Consider the following 26,992-nt stretch of genomic DNA (forward strand, 5'->3'; position numbering starts at 1 on the left):
AGACAAAATGGACACCACTATTGCTCACACTCTTGCCCTGAGCTATCAGCACAGCCCTCCGAACCCTTTGCGCTGTTAAAAGCACTGATTTTCTGAAGGCTTCTTTAGTACCTATAAATCCCAGGAGTCAAGAGCATCTGAATGTGCTTAGCTTATTTACAGCTCAAGCCTCATGAGTTCCAGACAGGGCAGGTACAGCACTGATGTCTACACCAGGCTACAGGAGCCACGCTCAAGTTATACTGGAAGGAAAGTACTGTCACTCACAGGACCTCCACGGGAACCCATCGGGCCTGGGGCACCTGCTGGGCCAGTCTCCCCCTGTAAGGAACAAGGATGGTTACTGGGTGTTTGTCTGCTCCCCGTGACACAGCTACTGCTGGGACTTCTTACTGCACCACGTGTCACTGCAGGAGGTGCTTTACCTTATCTCCAGGTGGGCCGGCAGGACCAGGAGGACCGATGGGACCTACATTGCCCTAAACAACAAGAAAAGAGCATATTTTGTATCAAAATATGACAATGCTACCTCTGTTTTCATCAGTGTCATTTATGTCTCAGTATAAACAGATTGCTAGAGATATTTAAATTGAAGAGAGTCTACAATGCCAGAGTGCTGTTGCAAACTATGTTTTGGAGTGACAGTCTAAGTTCACACCATTTTGCAACTGAGAGATCTCCAATGGATTGATAACTTTTTTCCTTTTCCCTGCCATCCAAACCTAATTCAAACCCACCTGAAGTTAACAGGCCTCTTTCAATGGTATACACTAAAAGTTACCCGTTGCCCTAACTTTTCATATAAATAACTAATCCACATTTCTTCAGTATATGTTCAATATCTCATGACTGGCTCCCTGAGTTTTTTTTTTCTTGACAATTTAATGTGTACCTTATGGTTTGAAATAAATTTTTTGTATTTCTTCCAACTCAACCAAGCTGCACTGGTGTATTTTTCATGCCTCATTATTTTGATAGATGCACTGCTTTCAGGTACTGATTTGATATATATGTATATATTTCAAGTGTCTATTTTATGTGTATATGCTATATAGATGCAAAATATATCATATGCAGCAACCTGTAGAAGTATCCTGAGTGAGAACATTTCCTATAGATGTCCTTTTGTGATTCATTATAAACCTGCATTCTCATCAGTCAGATAGATTTTCTCTACTTCTATATGATTGCTTCCCCTCCAAAACATTGCCCCAATTAACTGTGATCTTCTGCTTTCAAAAAATTCCATTATATTTACCCAAGCAACGGTAATCACAAAAACTAGTATTAAGTCTGATTTAGTTTACAAAACTAGTTTAGCACTGCTGGCATGAAACACAATGAGATTACTACTTTACACCTCTTAGACAGTACTTATTCATTGCAACTCTAAGTTTATTCCTGTTCTAAGTGAAGACTGTGTGAAGCTAATGGATAAATTGTTAGATGTTAAAAAAGGTTACTCACTCTCTCTCCTCTTGCACCAGGAAGGCCGTCAGCACCTTTGCCACCAGGTTCTCCCTAGGAGATGTAAGATGCAAAAAGCATAAGCCAAAAGCAAGCATAAGGGAAGGGAAAGGACCTCGTGCTGAGGGTCTCTCAATAACCACATTTCCTTATTGAGATCATACAAATCTAAAATTGGGGATGACATTCTGCCCAGTATTCAGCATCAGATACTACATACTTTGATGGAAAAGAACCCAAATTGATTCAAAATGAAGCCTATGCCAAATTGTTTGCCTGTGGTATGAATTATTCTCATAGTTTATTAGCTGGTTTGATGTATCCATCCCCAAAGAGATCTAGCACAGCAAAATATCTAGCATATATTAAAGCAGGGGGAAAATCCCATATTTTTCAGCATATAGGACCCATATCACATTGCTAACTCAACAGTGCTGCTACACAATCTACACCTCTGAAATCAGGCCAAAAGTGAAGACATGAACAAACCCAGTGCTTTGTGGGAAGCTAACACTAAATTAGCATAAAATTGGCAGTGTGTCTGTGTTACCCTCTCCCCTTTTGGTCCAGGACTTCCAGAAGCTCCTCTTTCTCCTGGCATTCCCTGTAAGCCAGGCAGTCCTGTGCCTCCAGGGGGACCAGGTGGTCCGGGAGGACCCTAAGGAGTATGAAAAAATAATTAGAAAAACAAGATTAACCTGAATGAGATACATAATAGCAGGAAAACAAGAAAGTTGGTGGGTACCTTGGCACCTTCTGTACCAGCAGGACCTGGCCCACCTCTTGTTCCAGGAGGCCCTGGGGGACCCTGTGCACCACGTTCACCTGGGATACCATTTTCACCCTGTGACAAAGAAATGCATTATTCTTTGTTTTCAAGCTCATGCTGTGTTAATTCTTTCATGTAATTCAGAAAAGTTGCTTTATTATTTACCTTAGGGCCTGGGAATCCCGGTCCTCCAACATCACCTTTTGGCCCCTGGTTACGAGAAAATAAGTGTAAGTTATCCATGCACTTGATAAATCTCCATTGTGGTTGGCATCCTGTTTCTCCCCTCTATTATCCCTAAAATGAGACTTCTCTGCTCTGAATAGAGCTGAGAACTGACTGAATTTGGAAATGTAATATAGGAAAAACATCTCATTAAATAAAAGGAATTACTACTTACTGGTTCTCCAGGCTTCCCATTTTCTCCAGCTGGTCCTGGTCCACCAGGCAATCCCTATGTGAAGGAACAGTACTATCCATGTTACATAGATAAGTTATGCCTTTTCCATCTTGTAATTTTTTTTTTTGACCCAAAGATGTGCACTCAAATCATTCCAATCCTTTACAAAGGCAGAAGTGCCAATTTGATAGCTGTGGGTTTTATGTTGCACAATCTAAATCAACCACCCAGCCTGCAATTATGATATACGAAGTAATAACTTTTGTCAAGTGGATGATCTGTCTTACTTCAAAATATGATGACGTGCACTGCAATGTAAATGTTAAGATGCCTTTATTATCTTTTTATTTCTGTGTGTTTTAATCTACTGAAAGGAATCAGAAAGCAATAAACACACAGCACCTGGAGACCGGGTGGGCCTGCTGGTCCTGGTTCTCCTCTGTCCCCAGAAGCACCCTAGAATCGAACAAATGAGAAAAAAAAAAGCCATAAACTTGTCTGACAACATTTCAACACCACCTCTAATCTATGCCTTCATTTCATGATCCGATGATGACTTTGCATAATCCCAAAGACTAATGGACCTTGCTGTTCTGGTATTTGCTCTTCCCACTCCAACTGTTAGATGTGATTCCCCAGACACATTTTTACTCGGTAATAGTTGATATACACATTAAAGGGAGACGTGCTTCAGTTTGAAAAGGTGTTAGATCTCTGAGAGCTCTTAAATTGGCTTTTCATTTCAATCTGTGCCAGGGTGTACCTGACTCAAGTTTATCCTACTGAAGTTTTGAGTATTAATTCATTAAAATAATGGCAAATAAGAGTTCTTCTATTTGTCTTCATAAAAGGAGATTTCTATATATCATTAAAAATATTTTCCTTCCCCTAAAGTCACAGTGTCAACCTGTAGATGACAAACCCCCTTGGCAATAATCGTTCGTCGTCTCATACAGGGCCACCACACTTACAGTAGGTCCTGGAGGACCTGGGAGGCCAACATCACCATTCTTCCCAGCAGGACCCTGTACAAAGACAAAATTAGGCCATGGTTAGGCGTTGATACCATTTTTATAAGACTCATCAAATTATTATTCATATTATGCCGTTATTAAATTGTCATATTATGTAATTATTAAATTATCATATTATTAAACAAAATGCTGACAAAACTTACAGGTGTTCCAGGTGGTCCACCAGGGCCTCTTTCTCCGTTCTTACCCGGTGCACCCTTACAAAAGAGAGAGATCACATTTGAAATACTTGTTCTGGTCAGTAGACAACAACCTGAAGCCACAGCATGAGATAGCCCCAGTATGGAGCAATTTATTTTAACATTTGACTGATCAAGCATCAGAACAGAAGTGGAGAAATCCCACTCACCTCATTGCCCTTAGGACCTGGGAAACCCATTACACCTGGTTGGCCACGTGGGCCTGGAGGGCCAGGGGGACCAGCACGTCCAGATTCACCCTGACTGCCCTGGGGTAAGGAGAAAAGAAAGGAAGTCATGGCATCTCCCAGGTGAAATAAAGGAATAACCATCAAAGGGAGAGTGAGGGTGAGACACTGTGGTTCAAAACTTAAATATGTTTTGTATTTCAACTCATCTCCTGTATACTCCATATTTTAACAGTACTAAATGACAGGATTTACAGGCCGTTATTACAATGATACAGATAAAGGGCTCTGGCAGCTAAAACAAACAAAAAAGGAGACAATTAATCTGACTGTGATAACAACCTGTCATGTAGATACTGTGGGATGAGGGTAAGGTCAAGTAGGAGGACTAGCATAAAATATTTGCACAGTGTACATACGGGAGGGCCAGGTTTCCCATCACTTCCAGGGCTTCCTGGAATTCCAGGCAAACCCTGCAATTGAAGAAAAAAAAGCGTTACACTTTGGTTTAAGATGCAGAGTATGTTTCAATACATAAATATATAGAAACTACTTGTTTGGTTTAATCCTCTTTAATAAAGATTAAAAGTCCTCTCATTTCTCCCATCCCATGAAGGGGAAAAATGGAGAAGTCTAAAATATTTTTTCATTACGGGTTTATTGCTTTTCCTGAGGGGCGCTGGATATAAACAAGACATGGCACGTTAATCAGCAAGCACAAAAAATATATTCTTTCATTATTTGGGAAGAAAACTAATTTCAGATGGTAAAAAATCAAGCAATGAAACAATTCTGACTATGTACCTCTACCTAAAGCAGCACAATTTATAACACTTTTTTATTAACTTATTTTTCTACATACTATTTTTGCTGCATTTTAAATAATTAATTTTCACTTCCAATAAAACCTTGTTTGGCTCCCAGCAGCCTGCAGTTGGGCTTTTGAACTTCAATATATTTGTTGTCAGCAGTTGTTAATTTTTGGCATAGTTCACAGAACGCTGTTCCGTTGTTCTATGAACACTTATATATTTTTACATCCTGTGAGTATCACCTGTGAGGCCACCTCCAAAAATCTTTGAAAGCCTGACCAACAGCTTATTTGCTTTAATTGCAAACAAGCAACAAATGTAAGACTTGGCTATATTGAAATATATAAACAGACATATAATTTAACTGTTTAAACATTAAGGTCTATTTAAATAATAATTTAAATATAAATGTATTTAAATAAAAACGCCTCAATCGTATCAGCTCCAACGAGTCATCCTTAATAGAGGTTCTCTCTCTTTCTTGGAGATGTCCTGTCTTACTCTCATTCCTGGAAGACCTGGGCCTCCGTCTTGTCCGCGCTCTCCTGCAGGTCCACTGGGGCCAGGGGGACCTGGGCTCCCACGCTCCCCTGCGGGACCCTAGAAAAGAGATGTGGGAAGTCACAGCAAGGAAACCAGCACCCTATTGAATCCGAGATTCTCCGTTCAAAATCACACGGATTCTCTGAAAGCTTGGAGGGTTTTTTATTTTTAGGGGAAGATTTATACCTTTTCACCTGGAAGTCCATTGCTACCGGGCAAGCCGCGGAATCCAGGGGAGCCCTACCAAATAAAAGAACAGACTGTGGATCACAGGCAACGTGGCATAAGTAATGGGCAAATGGGTTTTTCTTCTAAACTATTTACCATTAGACACATTGTTATGAAAATTAATGAAAAGAAAAAGGTGGAAGTGGCATTTTACTGCAGTAAGAAGGATTATAGATTATTTTCTCTTTGGTTATAACCCTCCTGTTGAAATTATAATCTACTCATTATTATTTTAACTGGCTCTGCATCATTATTTATGAGTTTTCTAAAGTAATAAAAAAAAAAATGTCATATTCAGTATCAAACAATTATACATTATATCCTCTAATTCAATACTGAGAAGAGCTCTGGTTTATTGTTTTAATATTTGCACTCACTACTATCTTCATTGCTTACAAAAATTTTTAATTGTAAAATTTAATTTGTACCCCATTTATGTATTTAGTATGATTAATTTGTTCACTGTGCATCTTTGGTTTCCTCATAGCTTCAAGGAAATATTGCAATCAATTATTAAGTTAAGAGTTATAAATAGATTAGCACAACTTTGCTGATGGTTCAGATGGGAACAGAAATCTAAAATCTGTAATGATGTTGTTATTTATTTTGTAAAATAAATAAATTCAGGAATTCCTTTGTGAGAGTGTCTTCAGAACACTATTGAATCTACTAGCTAAAAAGATTGTTTGCAGTAAAGATATTATAACATAGAAGACATCCTGACAATATTGCTGCTATAGACATTTAAGAGGTATTGACAATAGAGATGTTGACATAAAGACATATCTTGAAGGTGGAAGAATTTGCATTAATTTCACTTTCTGGAGCTGAAATTTTTGTAACTGTTTATTTTTGTTAACTGAGAAGTAATTTTGAAATTTGTTTTGTTTATACCCCCTTGTAGTTCTCAGAGTTTATGGTGCTTTTCAGCACAAATCTTTTGATACAACTTCCAGATATATAAGATCACTGCTTCTTCAACATTGAAACCTGAAAGGCATTAATTTATTTCAGGCTGAGATAGATCCAAGTGCTGCAATTCAGAGGAGAAGCTGGACAACAATTCTGCCCAGTTTCATAACCCAGTTTTGCGTCTGGAATTTGCCAAGAAGAGACAAGGAGCCAGATTTTCTCCCGGAAGTATTTTGAACACCCGAATTTGCTGTCTCTGCCTTAACTCAAAAGGTACTTCACGTGCAGGTGACCTGCAGCACCTTACCCTTTCTCCAGGGGTGCCGGGTACACCGTTCTGCCCGGGCTCACCGTTTGCCCCTCTTTGTCCTGCCTCACCGGGTGGTCCAGGAGCTCCTGGGGTGCCATTTTCACCCTGGCAACGACAAAACCCAAGCCCACCAGTGAAGGCAGAAGTCTCCAAAAAACCCCAAAAGGGTTTTTTTGTATGGGGAGTGATTCAGAGTTCAGACTTCCTTGAAGAAGTCTCTGAACGCATTTTAAAATTGCTTACACGCTCGCCTTTTGGGCCTGGATCTCCTTTTGCACCATCCTTACCAGGGTCTCCCTAAACAAGAGAAAATCCTGTTAAAAGATGGGTAGCAACAGGGTAAAATACTAAAAAGTAAACGTGATATCTTTCAAATTATTGACTCATATTCATTATTTATCAATCTGCACAGAAATTAGCATTCACTGGCTGAACCTGGGTGTGGAAGACAAAGGGCTCCTTAAAAAACTACTGAAGAAAGAAGTGATACAATATTAAACACCACTGAGTAAAATTTTGTGTCTGTTTCTGAGCTATTCCAGACATCGAGTCTTTTGCTCAAAGTCCTTGAATATTTTCTCTGACAAAGAACTGTGTGTGGTGTAAGGCTGTCAGAAAAGAGTCTGCTGGGGTAAATGGCAGTATAAGAGTAGGTACAACTCACTAGATGTAGTGGACTGTGGACTCAGCCCGTGGGAATTTAAACAGGTGAAATTAGGATTTTAAAACAACAGATTTAGTCCAAGGTAGACATTTGTAGTGAGTTTCTGAACTGATAGATAATTTAGGAAAAGAAATAAGTATTTCTATCCTCTTTATGTGTTTTTTGTATATAGCAATACCTAAATGTGTGAAAGATAAATATATTGTATATTTATAAAAAGTATTGCCTATTTTCATTATAAAATAATTTATTAGACCATCTCAAGTGAATAGAATCATAGAATCATGGAATCAGATGGGTTGGAAGGGTCCTCTGAGATCATCAAGCCCAACCCTTGATCCAACCCTGCTGTGGTTCCCAGCCCATGGCACTGATGCCACATCCAGTCTTATCTTAAAAACCTCCAGGGATGGAGAATCCAGCACTTCCCTGGGCAGCCCATTCCAATGCCTGATTACCCTTTCTGTAAAGAATTTCTTCCTAATGTTTGGTTTTGGTTTTTAATGGTATCAGAGATACTTCCACCATATTTTGCTTGTACCACCAGTGTAATGAACATTAGTTACTCACCGGACTGCCTTTTGCTCCAGGGTTTCCACTTGTACCTGGTGGACCAGGAAGACCACGGCCTCCTGGCAGACCAGGAGCACCAGGAATACCAGAAGGTCCCTACAGAGAGTGAACAGCAAACCGGGATGAAGAGACCATGGCAATATTGGACTCTATCCAGTCCAAACGGTGACCCTCACCAACACAGGCAGTGATATGAGCAGTACCCACCATTTCACCCTTGCCTCCGGGGCTTCCAGCCCTTCCAGGAGGGCCCTGAAAAAAGAAATGTATTAATAAGCAATGCTGCTCCCCTAGGACTGAGCCAAAGGACATGCAGGGCTTTGTGAAGAGCAGGTGACAACAACCCCTCTCAGGTGCCATGTGGTATTTATGTACCTGAGGCCCAGGTGGCCCAGCATTACCCTGAGGACCAGGTTCTCCTCTCTCTCCAGGACTACCACTAGAACCAGCAGGACCAGGAGGACCAGCTTCACCCTATGGAAAAAAAAAGCAAAATGAGAAAATGAATGCATTTTAACCTTGTCTCCTGGACAATCTGTATTGGCTTTATGGTGTCTTCCTCTAACTGTGGCATCTCTGACCTGGGAAGAAGATTGCCAGAGTCACCTCCTGAGTGCAAGAGACAAATTAGACAGTGCCCCCAGTGCTGAGGCACATGGTACCCAGGTGCTCCAGCCAGTAAATGCTGCACAGTTCCTGAAGTTGTGGGAAGTTCCCTTCAGTCCCTGTCTTAACACAGCAGAGAACACAGGGCCTACTGCTTAAAGGTGTTTTGGAGTGAGCATTCAGGAAGATGATGGGCATAGGGTTTGTTTCATGCTACATATGAAAGAACATCAGTTCTAGGCTTGCAAACAGTGTAATAGCAGCCAGAAAAATGAGGGCTCATAAACTGATTATGTACAGTGACATAAGGTGTATAATTACAGAAAGGACCAAATCCCATGTAATTATGCATCTTTAGCTGAATACCTTAAAACCTGGAGAGCCTGGAAATCCTGCAGTTCCAGGGGGACCTGGGGGACCCTTAAAAGTGAAAGAAATACTATTAATGCAAAAGGTAAAAGCCATATGGAATTAATCTTAAGTTAAAAAAGAAATATCTGATTATGGGATTTTTCTCTGAGTAAGGAAACACTTGGCAAAATAGAAAATACAAATCATTCTGTAAAAGATGAAGTTTGGCTAGTCCTAAAGTATCACACCTACACCTTGGTTACTCTGACATTTACATGTTCAGCTAAATTTTTGTGTTTTAGATTTAAAAACCATGAAATCTATCATTGCAGAGATTAAGTTATAAAAATGTTCAAAATGTGTTCTAATTATAAAAAAGGTGTAGGAAGGGGAAAAAAGCCAATATAGCTGTCACATTTATAAGTGGACATGCTCAGGTTTCTAGGGAGATGATGAAGAAAAAATTTTTTCCCATCTCGGACAGCTAATATAAATGTATTTGATAAGACTATTCACAACTGCATAGAGGAAAGCAGTTCTATCTATCTGTATGTTCTCTGAGAATAATCTGGTTTGGGATTTTTGCATTTTCCTGATTTGCAGTGTTAAAACTCTCCTATTGCACTCTAAGTGCTTCAAGGATCTTAACCAACACAGTTATGAAATATAATTAAATAAAATGGTCATTCTTAAGCCAGTGCACTGCAGAACACCAGCTAGAAGTAACTAGAATAAAGCAACACAAATACTTAAAGTCAAACATCCGTGAGTTGTCTTACAGGTGGGCCTGCTGCTCCTGGAGATCCGTCTTTGCCATGGGCACCCTACAGAAAGAAGAGAGGTGTTGAGTACAGAGCACAGAGCCCACATGCTTTTATGTCCCTGACTCAGAGACCATGTTCTTGTGTCTGTACATTCCCAGCTAGTTGATCAAGACCTGAGGATTCTTCAACTGAGAAATCGCAAAATAATAATTAAATAAATACTTTGTGAAGGAATGTCCATATGTTCATATGACTTGTACTGTAATGATGAGACAGTAAGATGCAAAAATATATTCTTACTACATTTCTTAAGGAAATGCTGGCATCATCTCTGTGAATAAATAAGATTGCAGTACATGTGTATTTCAAAGTAACAGTCCTAATTCACATAAAAGACTAAAATTTCACTCCAAAAACCTAATAAACAGTGGTATGATTTAAATCCTGTTGCCTGTCTTCCAGACATATTAGACCAGGTCCTCTACTCAGGTTATGTAGTGTTTGTACAAACAAGTTGCTGGTTATTATATGTTAACTATGCTTTGTTGATTGTGTTGAATGCTATGAATTCCTTCAGAGCAAGTGATGTACTCCCTAATCCCAGTCAAAGAGGAATTTTGTCTTTTTCCCACAGGTTACTTCTGAGATTGCATTTTTTCCTCTCTCTGCCTTCTCCTGCTGCCCTTTGCTTCCACTCCTCCTCCCTTTTGCTCTTGGCTGAACCTGAGCATATGCTGAAATATAGAACTCTCCCTCAACGTGTAATCAATTAATTTAAAAAAAGGAAACACAAAATGAGATGGTGAACAGGTTGTGAGTTAGAATTGTTACATTTTTAGTTGGGGACCAGAAAGCTTTCCTGTATGATTTTACAGATGCCATACAGTTTTTTAGCCCTTTGCATTACAACTGTTTTAAGGAAAGCTATGAAGTAGGGAATTCTCAACATATTGAATCCAAATATGCTGCCTCTGAGTGAGAACAACAGCTGCAATTACTCACAGGGCCACCAGGATTCCCAGGTCTTCCTCTTTCACCAGCTGGACCTCTTGGTCCCTAGAAAACATACGAAAACAAGTCAGTTAAATGGCTTCCAAATTAATATGACTGAGCAAAGAGACATTGCTCTTATTTGCATATCTCACTATTGTTCAATGCATGTGGGGGGGTAATTAAAGTTAAGAGAATGATGAGTAACTTGGGTAACACGGAAACACTACAGGATGCACATACTTACTGGCTGGCCTGGTGCTCCATTTACTCCAGGAAGACCAGTTTCACCCTGTTATGGAAAGAAAACACCAATGACAGAATGAACTTTGGTGAGAACACTTTTTGGTTTATTCCAGAGGAAGAGACACAAAACAAGACACCCCAATCCGTTGCCCCTTTCTGCATCAAGCTGAGTGTCCTCAGCAGGAACTGAGGTCTGAAAGGTCTGAGAAGTCTAAACAAGTGCCAAAATGAAATATTAAACAGGAAAAAAAAAAATCAGGAAGACTCAGTCCTTTAAGTATTATGCAACAAAGTTAGATGATCCAACCATGTCCTTCACTTTGTAATCTCATGTTTATTATGACTAGACAACTGTGACATGATGTGGTTCAGGAAGTCTAACTCATTTGGAATGATTCTTATTCTTTTCATAGAGAAATTAAATGGGTTTCTTTAATGTTAACTGGATTTTTATAACTGTTTGAGAGGCAAAGCACAGTTGTACAACGAATGATGGAGGTCATTAATCTACCTACTACAAAGATGACCCTCTAGTTTTTTACCTTTGGACCAGGAGCACCACTGTCACCTTTGGCACCATCTTTTCCATCAAAACCCTGTGGGAAAGTAAAACCATATCTGTGAATAGTATTCCTGCTGCATTCTGTAAAACTTGGTTCCTCTTGGCAAAATATTAAGCCCCCAAAAGAGGCATATTTTGGATAATGAATGCTATCAGCTGTTGGAACACTTTCTGGCATTTGGGATGAAGCTCTACAATTGAGATAACTAGACAAAATTCAAGTATTTGTTACAGAAGGTCAGATCACATTGTTAAGAAATTTGCCTTTAATTCTAGGATTCAGTCTCTTTGAACTGATGACTGAAAGAGCACAACCATGCAATGCCATAATTCAAGTGGTTTACTTACTCGTTGACCTTTCATCCCAGGCATCCCAGGCATCCCAGGGATTCCCTTGTGACCCTAAACACATAAATACAGAAGTGTAATAAATCATTTATTTACTGTATTAAGGGCACAAACCAATTGTTCACTGTGAGTCATGTTCACTTGGGAAAAAAACCCCTTTTGATTAGAAAACTGTTGTTCGCGGGGGCTTTTCCATACCGGTAATCCAGGGAATCCACGGTCTCCATTTCTGCCTGGTCTTCCTGGTTCTCCCTATTGAAAGAAAGTAAATTTTTTCTTTTTTTGGTGCTTACTATTGTTTCAGTTAATGGCAAAGCAGCAGTTCTAGAAGATCAAGGTGAGTCAGCATAAGCAGGTGAAGCTTCTACCAAAGACAGTGGGAAAAATCATAGCAGGGTGACAGTTCACTGCTTTCTGAAAAACAAGTCCCAGGGTTTAAAACCTCAATTTTAAACAAGATTTCAGTTAATATATAAGTTATTCCAAGACAAACTTTAGAAGAAATTATCCCAGAAAACTTATTTTTTCCTGTGAAGCTCTCAAAGTGGACAAAATATTTATCTTTTTGTCTTGTCTGGTACTATGCCTATTCAGGGCTGCCAGGTGTGATATAAAACATGGTGTTAATGGCTAGAACTCTCAAAGGAAGATTTAAGGGGAGCAGGAAACTACCACTACTGTCTGATTTTTTTTATAACTGCTAATTTATTTTGCACCAGATCAAAGTGTTTTTTATGCTCCTGTTTTCTCTCTCTTTTTTTAATTATATCAATCAAATTGCCTACTAAAACCAAAACATTTTTTAATGGATAGTTAGACTTAATGTAAGGCAAATCCAGTGTCTTACAGTCATGTGGTCAAATGCAGAAATAATGAGATGTTAAAAATTCTGAAATGCAATGTGCTTTGCTGTCTTACCATTTAATTAACATTTTTTCCTTCCCATTTATTAATAAATGGGTGAATAATAGTGAACTTACATCTTTCCCAGGTGGACCAACTGGGCCTATCATTCCAACGGGGCCTGGAGGACCCTGTAAAAGAATAAAAAATATTAAGTCTTTTTCAAAATAAAAATGCATTAGGCATCATAAAGTACTTGTATATTTGAAATGCATTATAGTAAACAGACAGGATGAACTGTAAAATTTCAATCCACTCCAGTGCTGACACTGTTTCATGCTTGTAAGATCACGCCTTTAGCATATAAGTGATACAAAATGTATACGTACAGGAGGGCCAGGTTGTCCTGGTTCTCCAGGGGAACCTTGGTATCCAGCAGAGCCCTATAATGCAGCAAAAAACCCAGTTAAGATGTGAGCAATTACATGCATCATTTCGTGGTGCTCTATAATCACATAATGGTAAGAATTGTAGTCAGAATGGTCAACAAATGACCAAAGGTCAATTTAGCAGAACCAAGCAGAACCTGCCTCCGTGAAATCAGAAACAAAACTGCTCCTCTAACAGGAGATGGATGTCAAAAAACCAGACCCTTTGTGTGTTTGCTGAATGTGTATCAGGGTTCCCACTCTGCTTTACCTCCTGTTCAGCTTTTTGTATGGGTAAACATTTGGGGTTGTTAACAGGATGACAGGCAGTGGCACATCTTAAAACTGCCTTGGCTGAGAGCCCACAGACTTGCAGAGAGCTCAGGGGTACACATGGACTTAAGCAAGCACAGTGTATTGCCCTCAGCTCTTTAGTCTTGGTGAGGCATGGAAGGTACAGCCCAATCAATAGAGGATGACATTTATCCATAAAATTCTTCAGCATAATATCTAGATTTACTGGTTAAAAAGATACTTAATATTTATGACAGAGAAAAGGAGAGGCTCATATAAATGATATAAGGTGATTATGAAAAGATTAATTTTACTTACGGGGGGACCTGCGTGACCAGGTGGGCCAGGGGGGCCACTGGGGCCAGGGGGTCCTGGAAAGCCACTCTATAGTGTAGATTAAAAGATAGTAGTTATATTAATGTATATAACTGTAAAGCTTAATGCAGTTGCAATAGTCATCAATACCTGTGAAATAAATTTTTACATGTTAGAACAGAGAAAAATTCACAGTGACCTTTGCCAGTCCAAAAGTGCAGTAGAAAAGAGGCAGCATTATAAATACACATTGCTAAAGAAATACACTGTCTTGTAGCTACAGTCCCTTCAGAAAAGGCTTCACTGGGTTTCTCCTTGCAAGCTTAACTGACATACTCCACAAGCTATTTTCATAGCTGCAATTTTTGTTTTTTGAGTCACTATGCCCCTCCTTGAGACACCTAGAAGGATGCTCACAGCTCAGCTTGTCAGCTGCCTGAAGGGCAAGGGTAGATCACTGGAACTCCTAATTTGTTAAACAGAATAAATGAGTGTCAGCTTCTCTGCCATGTAACTGAGCTTTACTAACCTAAGACTACAGATTTCTCAGGACTTGAGAGTATACTGAATTAAGGCCATATTTTTGTTACTGCTAGTAAGGCAAGCATTTCCACCAGTGAAATCTTTTCTGAACTTTAACAGTACTAAGCCATAAGAAAGAAAGTTAGTCTGGACTAACTAAACCCTCAGTATTTCTACTTCCTGTAACAACAACCACAAAAGCATTTGATGCTGCAAAACATAAAACATTTGAAAGTTAGCACAGTGGTCTACTGCTGCTGTATTGGGTTCTTCAAAAAAGCTTTTGTCAAATTAAACTCTTCATTTGTTTCATAAAGCCAAAAGAGTTACATATGTGAACTATATGAGAATCACTGTGTGCTGCAGTACTGGCAATGTATCCCATAGTTTAATTATCCACATAATGTGTGTTTCATGGGATATTGTCATATTGTGTCAGAATAGGTCACTTGTTACGGGTGTTACATGAACCTAATTTTCATAGTACAAGATCAACAGTGTTGCTATACTATCCTGGCATATGCAGTATAGTATACTACTATACTACAAACATGCTATGTTAATATTAGTCCACAGATTGTCTTTTGTCCAAAAAAAAGTAAGTAATTGTAATATTTACTATTTTTTAGGACAAGAAATATACAACGAGTGGCAGAGCAGTCAGGGTCAGGGAAAATGGGGTGCCCTTCAATGTGTGAATATAATAAGCAGTCCCTCGTTGTTAATTGTTACAATTCATTTGGTATAAGTAACTAGAGACTCAAGATGAATTAGAGCCATCAACTTATCAATAGCAACCAATCCATTAGGTTTATGGCTACAAACAAACAAGATATTATTTTTTTCAAGCAACACACTGAGGAGATAAACTAATAGTTAGGGGTGACACGTGTCTGCTGACAGTGTCTCCAGGCAGTGAACAAAAATGGTGGAAAGAAACACAGACAGCACGTGGAGGTTATATGAGAAAGTCATGAGAAACTGTGATGCAAAGCACAAAATCCATCTGCAAGCAGTGGAAAGCCATGGGAAGACAGCAACGGAGAGATGTGTGATAAAGGAAGTACCAGGCATGGTAACCACCCACGGACTATATTTATGCTATATTTTTTTCATAAATCTTTCAAATTATTTCAGTTTGGATACTTATTCAAACTAAGTATTTAAGTCGAAAATTGATAAATTTATAAAATACTAAAGGATTTACCCTATGTAATGATAATTATAAAAATTATTTATTCCTAATGATCTTAGTCACATCTGCCTGTAGCTGCTGTTACTTTGCAGTCACATATGCCATGATGCAAAGCAAAAGACCATATGACCTGAAAGCATACAGACAACCCTGAAGACATTCTAGGGTGCCCAATAAAGTAGTTTGATGGAGTTTTTTTTAGTCAAGTCCAGGGATTGGAGCACAAGAAATCACTGATCACTTCCAGGAAAAATGCCAATATAGAGAGGAGTAGCCATAGTTGTTAACTGAGTGTCTTGGTTACCCTGCCTGCTTCAGCACATCCTCTATTAAGACAATAGGTAGTAAAATGCAGATGATTATGATAAGCTGTGGGCAAAACTGTGAGGAGCTGAATATGAATGAATGAATAGATAAATACAAAACCAGATGGTTGAAGAAGACCAATGCGTGGGTAATCACATTAGCAAATGGAGGAAGCAGAAATAAAGAGATTAAAATAAAGGTGAGAAAATAATGAACTATATTTCAGGAAAACCAGCTGCCATGATTAGTAAACTTTACTTCGCAAGATGAACCCTGAGAAATAACACATTTGCTTGGAAGTGCCTTGATATGTTACAACATGTGATACCCAAACCTTGTTATGCAGAATTGGACAGAAAATAATGATTATGCTTAATGAAACAGCAGCCAATTTCAAATAATAACAATTCACAACATCCTCTATATAGCAGATTGCCTGAATCAGGAACACTTCATGATGAATATCTCTAAAGTCCAGTGTCTAAAAGGAAAATCATAAGGTGCAACATTCAGATTTATTTTATATGGGAAGTACAGCTCAGGCACAACTCTTTCAGGCAATCCATGATTTTTGTCACTCAAAAAAACCTGTGAAAAGCTTGTGCAGATACAGCATCCTTAGTACACAGTCTGAATAGCTGTGGGTAAAAAAATGGCTATTGTAAAAAGAAAAAGTGAAAAGATTTTGACTTCTGGGATGACAAAAAAAGGTTTATAAGAGGGTTTATTCACTTTTTATCAGGCAAATTTGAATTGTGGAAAAGCAAGCAAGTATGGAGTATCATGCTGAGTAAAGGCAGAATGCTGCTGAATGTGTAAAGGAAGATGGAGGGCAGTGGAAAAGGTAGAAAGGTTGTGGAAGGAAGGGAAGCAATTAGTGGAAGAATATGAAGCAGATAAATGAGGAAGGTATGCAAGGGAGAAAGGATAAATGTTTAAATAGTATAATAAAGTGAACCAGAGACAGAGATTAGGAAAAAGAAGGTAAGAAACTGAAGAAAGAAAGTGAACAGGCAAAAAATGCAGATGATCTATAGCTACTTTCTAGAGTAATATTGCCGACCAAACTGCTGCCTTACATCACATTCAACTTGCAGGCAATAAACAAATGAGAACCTACATTATTAAATTAAAATCAGGATACATACACATCCAAGGCACAATCTACAAGCAGAAATTTTATTCTTTTAAAAAAAGAAAGGACAGAAAAAAGGCTATAGCATCTTACAATGGCCTGTGGGTACATGGGTACACCTGGACCACCAGCCTTCACATCATAGGAGTCATACTGTGGAGAAAAACTCTGTAAAAGAAATAGAGAAGAACAGAAAGGAAAAAAAAAAACAAGAAAAAAAGAAGAAAAATTGTGATTGCTACAAATAGAGTAAGTCTTATCTTACATTGGCATGGCAAATTTATGGAAATAACTCATTTGTATCTACTGAGTAATACTTGTTTGACATATAGCTGCCATATATTTACATCATCCAAAACAGAAGTACAGCCAATGTCTTCCTTCTGAGGTCATGGTAAAATTAGCTCCCTAGGCTGGGTGTATCCATTTTTCATCTTGACAGCTGGGCCTCAGCTGAACCAAAAAATTACCATTCTCTCTCCTTTTATTCTTGTTTTATTCCTTTTAAGCTTCTTCTCCCAGTCTCTTTTCTTTTGGACTTAGATGTCACTCAAGGAAGTTGATGAAATATTTTCTGTTGCACTAAAGAATGCAAATGTTTATTATTATTTTCCTGATTTCTTTTACCTGTGACTAATGAATGACTAATGAATGACTCATTTCATGTTAGCAGACTTAGTTAAATGATATGGCATTAATGCAGTAATGGCACACAGGTGGCTGAGCATGAAGGGTTGAATATATGCAGTGTTCTGCCTGATATCCCAAACCAGTGTGGACCCAGCTCCTCCACTGGCCAGGTACAAGACTCCTGTGCTACTGATATCAACTCTCTTGTCAGGATTCAACAGCACATCTTTGGGTGACTAATTCAGCCTTCTATCCTCTCCCGTGTCACCATCTGCCCACCCAAAGCCAGGAGCTCTCTTCCTGTATTACTGTGGTGTCCACTGAGACTGGTTAACTGATCCATGGGGACCACTCCCAAAAGCTCTGTCCTGCAGGGGCAATCCCTTTCAGAATTAAATAAAAACGACATCTTTCCTCAGTTTCTGGCTTACCTGGGAGTGAAAGTGTACATGCAAGTTATAATCAGTGGCCTATATTCAAAAGTAGCAATTGTTTCAACATGCAGTTTTTAACATCCTGTAAATCCAGGCCCAGTCAATTGCATGGAAGACAATTCCATCTCTTAAAGCACTACAGAACAAATCCAACTGCACAGCAACTTTAGTTACAATACAGTTCTCTTGCCGAGCCTCGCCAGCTCTAATAAAGTTCTTTGGTAATCAGAAATGAATTCAAGATTCAGTGAGCCAGAAGTAAAGAGGGAGCACGACAAATAGGACTTGCATGGCACTTCCTTGCAAGCAGAGGACCTGTGTTTCAGTCTAGTCTCATGGGAATGTTTCTTTATTAAACATGCATTCCATAAAATATAGGAAAGTATGAGAGTTCCCTAACCATTGAGTGGACATACTGCCTCCTACACGCTTTTTCTAGTTGGACTCTTTCTGAGTTACACAAGTGCTTCAACAGATCTGGCTCCAAAAGGTAAAAAAATATGACAAGGCAGAAATTTAATTGCCCTGCGGGGAAATTTTATAGACAACCCCCCCAAAAAACAACAACAAAACTCCACCTACCACTCAGCTCTGTGTTTCAAAGGCATAAATGAGAGATGAAAGCAAAGCACCTGTGAAGGTGCAAGGGACAGGTGCCTGCAGTATTGCTCTGCATGTTTATGGACAACAATGTAGAAGCTGAACATAACAATGACTTACACCTCCACTTATGCTGGGACATGACTGGCAGATCCCGGGAGCCCCGGGAGCTCCAGGACTCCCTGGCTGTCCTGGTGGGCCAGGGGGACCATTTCTGCCTGGAATCCCAGGAGAACCCTGCAAAGACACAAACAGGTACAGATGTTGTCACCTGCCTTCAGCTGCAAGGGCATTGCAGGACGAATCTTTCCATTTGTAACAGAGCCTGTGTGACTGTGGTGGGAAAGCTCTGTTAGGCACAGGATCACAAGCAAACATTCAGGGAAGACATAGTACACCAATTGCACACATGGAAACAATTCTTAGTTGCTGGAGCCTTATTGCAACTGGTTTTTGATCAAACATGTTAGAAATATTAAGCAGTTCAATTCCTGAATCTAAAATTAATACTGCTAGTGTAGTCATAGATTTTTTTATTTTGCTGCTGGGAAGAAGTATAACAAAACATAACAAATGTGACATCATTTGGACCAACCTCTCTGTGTTCTTCCAGTTTAAATTTTTGAAAGTTTTGTTGAACTTAAAGGGATACTTCAAAATAACTATGTAGTACAGTCCTTCAGACAGTGCAGACACCAATAAAAGCTGGATATCTTAGCAGATTGGATAGGATATATAACACTAGAGGAACTGGGTCTGGTTTTGTTCATTTCCTTGCAGAGGGAAAAAAAAAGATGTACTCACAGGGTCTCCTTTGGGGCCTCGGGTAATTACTCCAGGAGTCTAGAAAAGAAAAAAAGAAAAGTAATTAAATAAGATAATAAAAATAAAACAAAAAATTTACACACATAAACAAGAGAAAAGCACATTTAAACATTTGAATATAGTTTTAGGACATGAATTCCATTTATTCTTTTACAGGATATTTAAAAGCTATGGGGTCTGTGGTCAGTCTGTCTGCATTTTTTTTTGGCTCATCCATAGAATTACACCTCCCCTTCAGCCAAAAAACCATGGCCCTAATAAAGTCAATGGAGCTGTGCTGTTGAGTGCAATGGAGACACAATCCACTGTGGAACTCTGTAAGGGACATTTTTCTTGCATCCTTCTCAGTCCAGCATGTTAAGTGTGAGTGTGTAGCTAATTTTGAATGCTCAGATCTACGGTTCCAATTTACTTATTTTTCAATGAGTAATTCAGTTACATGTTGCAATCTGGATTTTCAATTTACATACTCAGCTGCTGGTGGTAGCAAAGAATATTCAGCTGAAACTATCTTGGATCTTTCAAGGTGGCATTTTCTCTCTGCACCACGCGAGGTTAACAGGACAGCTTTCAGTGGGCTCATATATCAAAGAGTGAGGCTGGGGGAAGTATTCCACATGTCCTTCATTATCAGGAACCCCAGAACTGATAAAATGAATCTCCAGACACAATGAGAGAGGGAGCTGTGCTTAAATCTCCAGTGTGCTTGTATGTACCACTCATTTACACCTCTCAAACTGTTCACTGAGGCAGCTCAGGTAATCCTGGAAGGAATAGAGTTGAACTAGTGTGGTGCAAATAACACGAGGTGACATCTCGTGTTCAGGCAGGTATACTCTAGAGCTGCAGAAATGCATCCTCTCTCTTTTCCATATACACATCCTTTTCACTCTCTTGTCCTCTAGACAGGAATCTTCAATGTGTCTGTGGCAACCTCTGTGCTCTAACAGAATCTCATGGGTCTTAAACACGGTTGAAATGTTCAGATAACCTTAGAGCTCAGCACAGCTGGCTCACTCCCTGAAGTGGTCAGGCAGGGGACTTGGCTTGTACCAACATTCTTGATTTTCCTGAGGTTAAGTTGCTGCAACTGGCTTATATGATGTTGGTGCCTATAAACAAGATGATGATGAGTTAGGGATGTACAGTTTGAACCACCTTTCCTTTCCAGGGCATTAAGTCAGCAGTAAGTCTGTAAAAGGACATTTACTCTGTGCTGGTGTAGAATTGAGTTGATAAGAAATGCAGACTCTCAGTATGGTGTGGAAATTCTCCAGTTTTCTTTGACTCTGTGCTGGCATTAGTTTCACGGACATAGACTGAGCATGCGGTCAGCAAATAAGGTGTTTACATTATTCCTATGCTTCTCCATAAAATGAAAAATGTAATGGCTAATTGCTGCCCTCTGTTCTTTTCTACTCTTTTTCTGTGCCTATTGTCTGTGTAAAACTGAGTTGAAAGACTTAATGCTTTCAGCTGCATGGCCCGAAGGTCTAACAAGTGTTTTATGAGAGCTGGTACCAATTCTCTGATAAAACATAGAAATATTTTTGAATTAAGCAAAAAAGGTAAAACTCTGTAAGTTCAAGCTGGTTTTTAAATTTGATTTGCCAAAATTTGCCCATCCTAGGTATTTGCCTAAAGCCAGAAAGTGGCATTAAGAAGTCTTTAAGAACATCTAAACCAAAATGAACTGAGGTTGACATGGATCAAGAAGGCAGCACCACCAAAGACGCAACACTGAGAATAAACTCACTCTTGGAGATGGTGTTGTTGTGGGTGGACAAACTGGACAGCACTCTCCAAAAGGAATCTCTGGGTTGGGACAGTCCAGCTCCTGGTCATCACAGACAATGTCATCACAGAGAACAGACCCTGAGTCACACACACAGATTTGGCAAGGCTCTGGTTTCCAAACATCCCTGTCAGCGTAAGCCTGCCCAAGATGGGTACATCCTGTGACTGGAAAGAAAGACAAAAGAGTGTTTAATGTTATTTCAAATGTTTTTTTTTTTTTCCAAATCAAAGATGAATAACATGAAAACTGTAGGACAGTTTGTTTTGTTTACTGCTGTCATACAGTTTATGCACGTGAGGTAAAAGGCTGAATACTCCCCTTCAGACACTGGAAAGGATCTGTTACATTAACTGCAGAGTCTGCTCTGAATGTAGAAACAGACATCAATGGAAACCTCCTGGAGCTGATCCAAAGCCCAATTAAATCTCTGATAATCTTCAGTCTGGAGTAATTTTAGTGTCAGACTGAGTTACTGTCTAATTAGCAATTGAATTCTCTGCTGCAGCTAAAATGTAAACGTGCCAAACCTCTCAAACAAGTGTATGTTGGTCCCCATGTGCCAGTGTGAGCACTTACACATGGAAGAAGCCATCTGGCCAGCTTGTCACTGCATCCTGCATTATCAGCTAACACCAAGGGTTTTCAAAATGTTTCTTGAAAGTAAATGTATGTGACAGATCTAAAAGAATGTTCTCATTGATTGCCCAAATGGTTTGCAATTGTTGTCATCTGGCCTGCTCAAATGTTACAAGTATCTGTATTTTCAGAAAAAATATTGTTCGTCTGTAATACTCATGGCTTTGTGAATTCCTTCCAACAGCTGTTTTACTAATCAACCTTGTTGTATATTATGAATTTGAAGAGATTGACAAAAACCAACTTCAAACATTAAATTTGGGCTTTGTATTTTCTTAGAAAAAAATCATAAACTAGAAAGCTGAGTCATTTAAGAAACCAATATGAAAATAACACTACAAAGTTTTATAAGCTCATTTTTAGTTTTATAGAAGTTATTACAAGTCTCAGATTACACATATAAATATCAGTGAATGTCTCGAATAATGCTGTAATATTTTTTTCCATAACTAATTCAAAATAATTGTTTACAAATGCAAAACTCTGGAGGAAGAGCTATGTGTGAACTTACATCATTCTCAAAGCTTTAATATCAGAATAATTTACCTACAACACACCACCATTCAAAAAGAAAACCAAACTGCCAAAAGATGTAATTCAAAGCTCTGACATTAAAATTACCACTGGCTCCAGGCAGAAATTTCTGAATGCCATCAAATTGTTGTAATAGTCATTATTATGTAGTATGAGACTGCATCCAAATTTATAGTGCAGTCTCTTCCTATGGATTATTCAGTCCCTTCTATCCCTCACCCTCCTGTCCCCTTTCCCCTGCATCTTTGACCCCGTTTTTTCTCTCCTCCACTGCTGCATTAGCACACTGGTCTCTTTTTTCTCTTTACATTCTTTGTTTACCTTTCTCTCTGTGTTTGTGGGTACCTGTTCCCATACCTACCCCCAGGCTCTTTGGCAACACACATACTTAGATGTGTTTCCCCTCTTCTCATGCTCCCTCTGAGCTTCACGCTTCCTGTAACACGTGACTTCCCTTTTCATCTTCCATGAATCCCCTTTTATTTTCTACCTGAAGAGTTCACCTATTTTATTGCCATGTACTCAACTGAGATGAGCTTTCCTCTCCTCCCTTCCCAGTGTCTCACTCAGCTGTTTCCTTGTCCATATTAACCTGAATTTTTCCTCCATTTCACCCATGAAATTCATCCCCTCCTTGTATGAGCTCTGGAGGGGTGACTGGGAATACAACCAAGATATCATGACTGACTGAGAGGAGAGCTGGAGTGGGGATCTTGGAGCAGGGCACTGCATGGGACAGGAGGGTTTTTTTCCAATTTCAACCCTCCTAGAGGCTGTCTGTGCACACCTGTTATTTTCACACTTCAGTTGTACTTTGAGCAAACCAGAAAATGTTGGCTGTCAGAAGGCTGACACTACTTATGGTTAAGACTTGATTTTGAACATTATCTTTATTAGGACAACAACAAGATGCATCAAGCTTCAAAAACCCTTTTCAGATGTTTTCTTTGCCTGATATCAGGCTGGGAGCCAGTATTTTACCTTCCTTTGACAACAGAGAAAATCCTAAAATCGAAAATATTCCAATGGCATATGAGAATTCACCCCCCTCAAACATTCTCTATCACTTAGAAATTTACTTTTTCCTTTTCCATCTCTTTTGGGTCTCACAAGAAACTTCAGATTCTGCACAAGAGAGATGGAAAAGAACTGCTCATTTCCAGGACAGCCTCTTCCTCCCCCACACAACAGAGGGTCATGGCATCAGAGGATGCTGCTTCAAAGGACACTGCCTAATAATGACTACCTTTGAAGAGGATATAGACATCCTTCCCTAGTCTGCCAAGTTAATTTCTAAAAAAGTTGCTTGGTTTCCCAGTTCTCACACCACATAACCATGTCCATGGATCCCTGGTTAATAAGCTTATTCTCTGCTTAGTTAAGTGCTGACTGTTTCTGCAAGAAACATTTCCCTTCTTTTCACAAACCAGGATTTCACTGTGGGCACTTAGGAAAAAAAAAAATAAGTTGCCCACAAGACCAATGGCAAATTTTTCCTGACAAGCAAGAAGGCTGAAATGTTTTTTACAAATGAAAAAAACCCTCATATGCTGTGGGAGGCAGAAAGGCACCAAAGTTACCGGGGAGGTTAGAGCTTGTTATCCATCCCAAAGGAGCTGGTTGGATACACCCTAGAGAGCATGGATGGGCAGAGATCCATGTCAGAGTGACTCAGCTGCCACTCCACTTAAGCACTTCCCAGGTCCACAGGTTCTTTTCATTTATAATTGTAACAAGGAAGGGGAGAAATTATTTTCTTTAGGGCAAGTTTGGATATAATTGTTATATAAAGATACCGTGATACAGATCTAAAAGAACTTAATATTATTACTGCTTGCACTTGTAATGGACATTTATGTGAATTGCATGCACGTATAAAAAGATGCATAGTGTACACATTTTTCTATACCCCAAAGATGTGTTCAATTAATTGTAACATTCAGATTTTCAGCTCTCAGTATCATTTCCTTAGCCTTTCAAAACAACATTTTTTTAAACTATGTGTTTAAGACTGCAAAGTCCTTATTCATTAGGAAATTCATATCCAAGGATTTGCACTTTCATATGTCCATTGTTTTCTTACTCCTTACATCATTTTCATTGATTTGTTCTGTTGTTTTGTTATTTTCAGAGATGTGATCCTGCTGCCCTACTATGAAGAGGACAGCTTGGATGGGTAGCAGAAAAAGGCCACCTTTCCCATATTTTTACACTACTAGCTAGAAAAGATTCTGTTTTCAGAACACCAGCAGAGGCTTTTCTCAGTGACCAGCTTTTTCCACTGAGAGCACCCACCTTTCCATATTTTAGTAAACAATACAAATGAAAATAATGGAAATTCAAAATGTGTCAAAACAATTGACACAATTTTACAGTAACAAGCAAATAAAGCAGATTTCTCCGCATTTTTACAAGATTGTCATTCAGTTATTCTACAGTAGATGGCATCATTTAACAGAGAGAAGACCAAAAAATCGAAGACATATGGATATAATGACATTCATATTTGCTTCTAACTTTCTGGACGTTGTTAAACGAATTAAGAAATAAGCTAGGAGAGCTGCAATGAAAATCACTGTGGCCTTTGGCAGAATGAAAGCATTAAAAAAGGTTTCCAAAGGAAACTTAAATCTGGGAAGACTTAGTCTGTTAAAGACACCCCCTCTGTGCTCAGATGTAGATCTGTGTGTCAGCATGTTATGACATAATGCATTTTGCATTGCTCATAAAGATTAACCATTAGCTCCAAAATCCTTTGGAGAGCTGATTTGTGCTAAAGCACTGGCGAGTAACATATAGGAATAATGGGGTTATAAAAAAGCTGACTTGTCTGCTTCTAAACTTGTGTTATAACAGTCACATACTTGCCAGCTTTTCTTATTGATTCTTAAATGTACACATCAGCCTAAGATTTAAAAAATATTAGAACTTGACAGTATTTGCCCATAGCAATGCAAAGTCCTATTCTTCTTCCCAAAGCCCTAAATAGGGTGGCTATACAGCCACCTCTGTGGCACTTACTGCAATGGTTTGTTGGAAGTTCTGTCAGTCTCTAGTGCACAGTAAAAAAGTTAAATATTTGAAAGCCTGAATAATTTCACATTTATGCTGTTTATTGAGCATTCATGTTGTTAAAGATTTTGCTGTGAGTAGCATTTCCCTGGGCCAGCCCAAATAGTGAATAAAAGAAAAAAAGGCAACACAATCTTTGTCATATGCTGGTTTTGAATTTTTTCCCATTTCAAGCAGACTAGCAGCTGTACAGAAGCAGACCAATAGTGGGAACTGAAAGGAAAATCATCATTTAGTTCCAAAGGGCCTATAAGTGTGGTACATAAAAGAGTCCAAATGGGTACAAGGGAAAACAGATATGGTCACTGCAGGCCTCAAGGATGACAGATGTCATATCCTAATCCCAGTGAGGTGAATGGGAATTTGTTATCAAGTGCTATGAACTGGGAAGCTGACCTGTTTTGTAGCTGCTTTTGGCTTTGCATTTGTGCAAGCACCATGATCGTGACTTAACCACAATTACATGGCAAAAGGAAAAAATTCCCTAATAGTATCCTCAAAAACCACAGGCTTTTCCACTTTGGATAGAGCAAATGTCCAGCTTTTGCATTAGGAGCAGACTCATATATCCCATTTGCAGAGATGTGACTAAATGGTTAGAAATTGAAGAACATCTTGAATTTGTCTGGTTCTGCCTCAGAAAGGGCAATAGTCCACACAGAGTTGACTCATGATCCTCCAGCAGCCGCCTGATGATGGCTTGGGAAACAAAACTGAGGAGCTTTGATCTGTGAGAATCTGATCACAAATATAATGAGTCAAACAGTTTTTGCTGTGTTTAAAGTGAATTTGGTAAAGGCTAAAGCACTGACATGAAGGATGCCTTGCCTCTAACTTTGACTGGATCCAAAGCCTGGTGAAGCCAAGAAGGGTCTTTCTGTTGCTTTTTAACTGTACAAAGCCTGTGCTTCCTTACTCTGACCTGGTTTAGCTCATTTGCTTTACAGGATGACTACTTCAAAAGTTGTTTTACATTTCTTCCATAGTAAATACATTTATTAATTACATGCTCCAGCACTGTTTGGTACACTGTTTAACCAAGGGACAAAGCAGAAAGGAGATGTGTTGCCTATTTTCAGTGGAAATGCTATCATTCTCCCCTGCAGTGGAGTAGATGGAGAAATCCATCCCAACATCTGCAGCAAATGCTGCTTTCCATTTACTGAGCAGAAAAGAATGCCACAGAGTCTACCTCAAAGCAAATGGTTTGGGCTGCCTGTCTGGTATTATGATGATGTTTATAAGAAACCCAAACACACTCGTTCTATCCCATCATTAGTAATGGAAACAAAAGGGCTGTCATAATGAATGAATTGGCTTGCTGAGCCAGAACGGCCGGGCTTGTTGGCTGTTCTCCTCTCAGGTAAGGGCTGAGTACTCTGAAAAGTCTGAAATACTCTCTTTTTCATGGAGTCAGAAAAAGAGATGGAAATAAAGGAAAAGAAATGGTTTAACACGTGGGGTCTTTTTTCAACAGCA

At 39.1% G+C, this 26,992-nt stretch overlaps 1 protein-coding gene across 1 annotated transcript in view; it reads right to left on the reverse strand.

Annotated features, from left to right (window-relative positions):
* The window catches only part of COL3A1 (collagen type III alpha 1 chain), a 50,781-nt gene that overhangs the window by 11,553 nt on the left and 12,236 nt on the right, over nucleotides 1–26,992 (reverse strand). Inside the window, exons 2-34 of the mRNA XM_064660145.1 lie at nucleotides 21,230–21,435; nucleotides 19,453–19,491; nucleotides 18,769–18,885; nucleotides 17,078–17,152; nucleotides 13,830–13,895; nucleotides 13,179–13,232; nucleotides 12,927–12,980; nucleotides 12,145–12,198; nucleotides 11,947–12,000; nucleotides 11,579–11,632; nucleotides 11,038–11,082; nucleotides 10,803–10,856; nucleotides 9,816–9,860; nucleotides 9,052–9,105; nucleotides 8,455–8,553; nucleotides 8,287–8,331; nucleotides 8,077–8,175; nucleotides 7,086–7,139; nucleotides 6,840–6,947; nucleotides 5,579–5,632; nucleotides 5,351–5,449; nucleotides 4,457–4,510; nucleotides 4,020–4,118; nucleotides 3,814–3,867; nucleotides 3,608–3,661; nucleotides 3,039–3,092; nucleotides 2,637–2,690; nucleotides 2,402–2,446; nucleotides 2,213–2,311; nucleotides 2,018–2,125; nucleotides 1,468–1,521; nucleotides 426–479; nucleotides 268–321 (exon numbers count right to left, since the gene is read on the reverse strand). Of these exons, the coding sequence (XP_064516215.1) occupies nucleotides 268–321; nucleotides 426–479; nucleotides 1,468–1,521; nucleotides 2,018–2,125; nucleotides 2,213–2,311; nucleotides 2,402–2,446; nucleotides 2,637–2,690; nucleotides 3,039–3,092; nucleotides 3,608–3,661; nucleotides 3,814–3,867; nucleotides 4,020–4,118; nucleotides 4,457–4,510; nucleotides 5,351–5,449; nucleotides 5,579–5,632; nucleotides 6,840–6,947; nucleotides 7,086–7,139; nucleotides 8,077–8,175; nucleotides 8,287–8,331; nucleotides 8,455–8,553; nucleotides 9,052–9,105; nucleotides 9,816–9,860; nucleotides 10,803–10,856; nucleotides 11,038–11,082; nucleotides 11,579–11,632; nucleotides 11,947–12,000; nucleotides 12,145–12,198; nucleotides 12,927–12,980; nucleotides 13,179–13,232; nucleotides 13,830–13,895; nucleotides 17,078–17,152; nucleotides 18,769–18,885; nucleotides 19,453–19,491; nucleotides 21,230–21,435 (2,312 nt within the window). The remainder of the gene's footprint in view (nucleotides 1–267; nucleotides 322–425; nucleotides 480–1,467; nucleotides 1,522–2,017; nucleotides 2,126–2,212; nucleotides 2,312–2,401; nucleotides 2,447–2,636; nucleotides 2,691–3,038; nucleotides 3,093–3,607; nucleotides 3,662–3,813; nucleotides 3,868–4,019; nucleotides 4,119–4,456; nucleotides 4,511–5,350; nucleotides 5,450–5,578; nucleotides 5,633–6,839; nucleotides 6,948–7,085; nucleotides 7,140–8,076; nucleotides 8,176–8,286; nucleotides 8,332–8,454; nucleotides 8,554–9,051; nucleotides 9,106–9,815; nucleotides 9,861–10,802; nucleotides 10,857–11,037; nucleotides 11,083–11,578; nucleotides 11,633–11,946; nucleotides 12,001–12,144; nucleotides 12,199–12,926; nucleotides 12,981–13,178; nucleotides 13,233–13,829; nucleotides 13,896–17,077; nucleotides 17,153–18,768; nucleotides 18,886–19,452; nucleotides 19,492–21,229; nucleotides 21,436–26,992) is intronic.

Source organism: Pseudopipra pipra, chromosome 7 (genome assembly GCF_036250125.1).
Source record: "Pseudopipra pipra isolate bDixPip1 chromosome 7, bDixPip1.hap1, whole genome shotgun sequence".
Classification (NCBI taxonomy): Eukaryota; Metazoa; Chordata; class Aves; order Passeriformes; family Pipridae; genus Pseudopipra; species Pseudopipra pipra.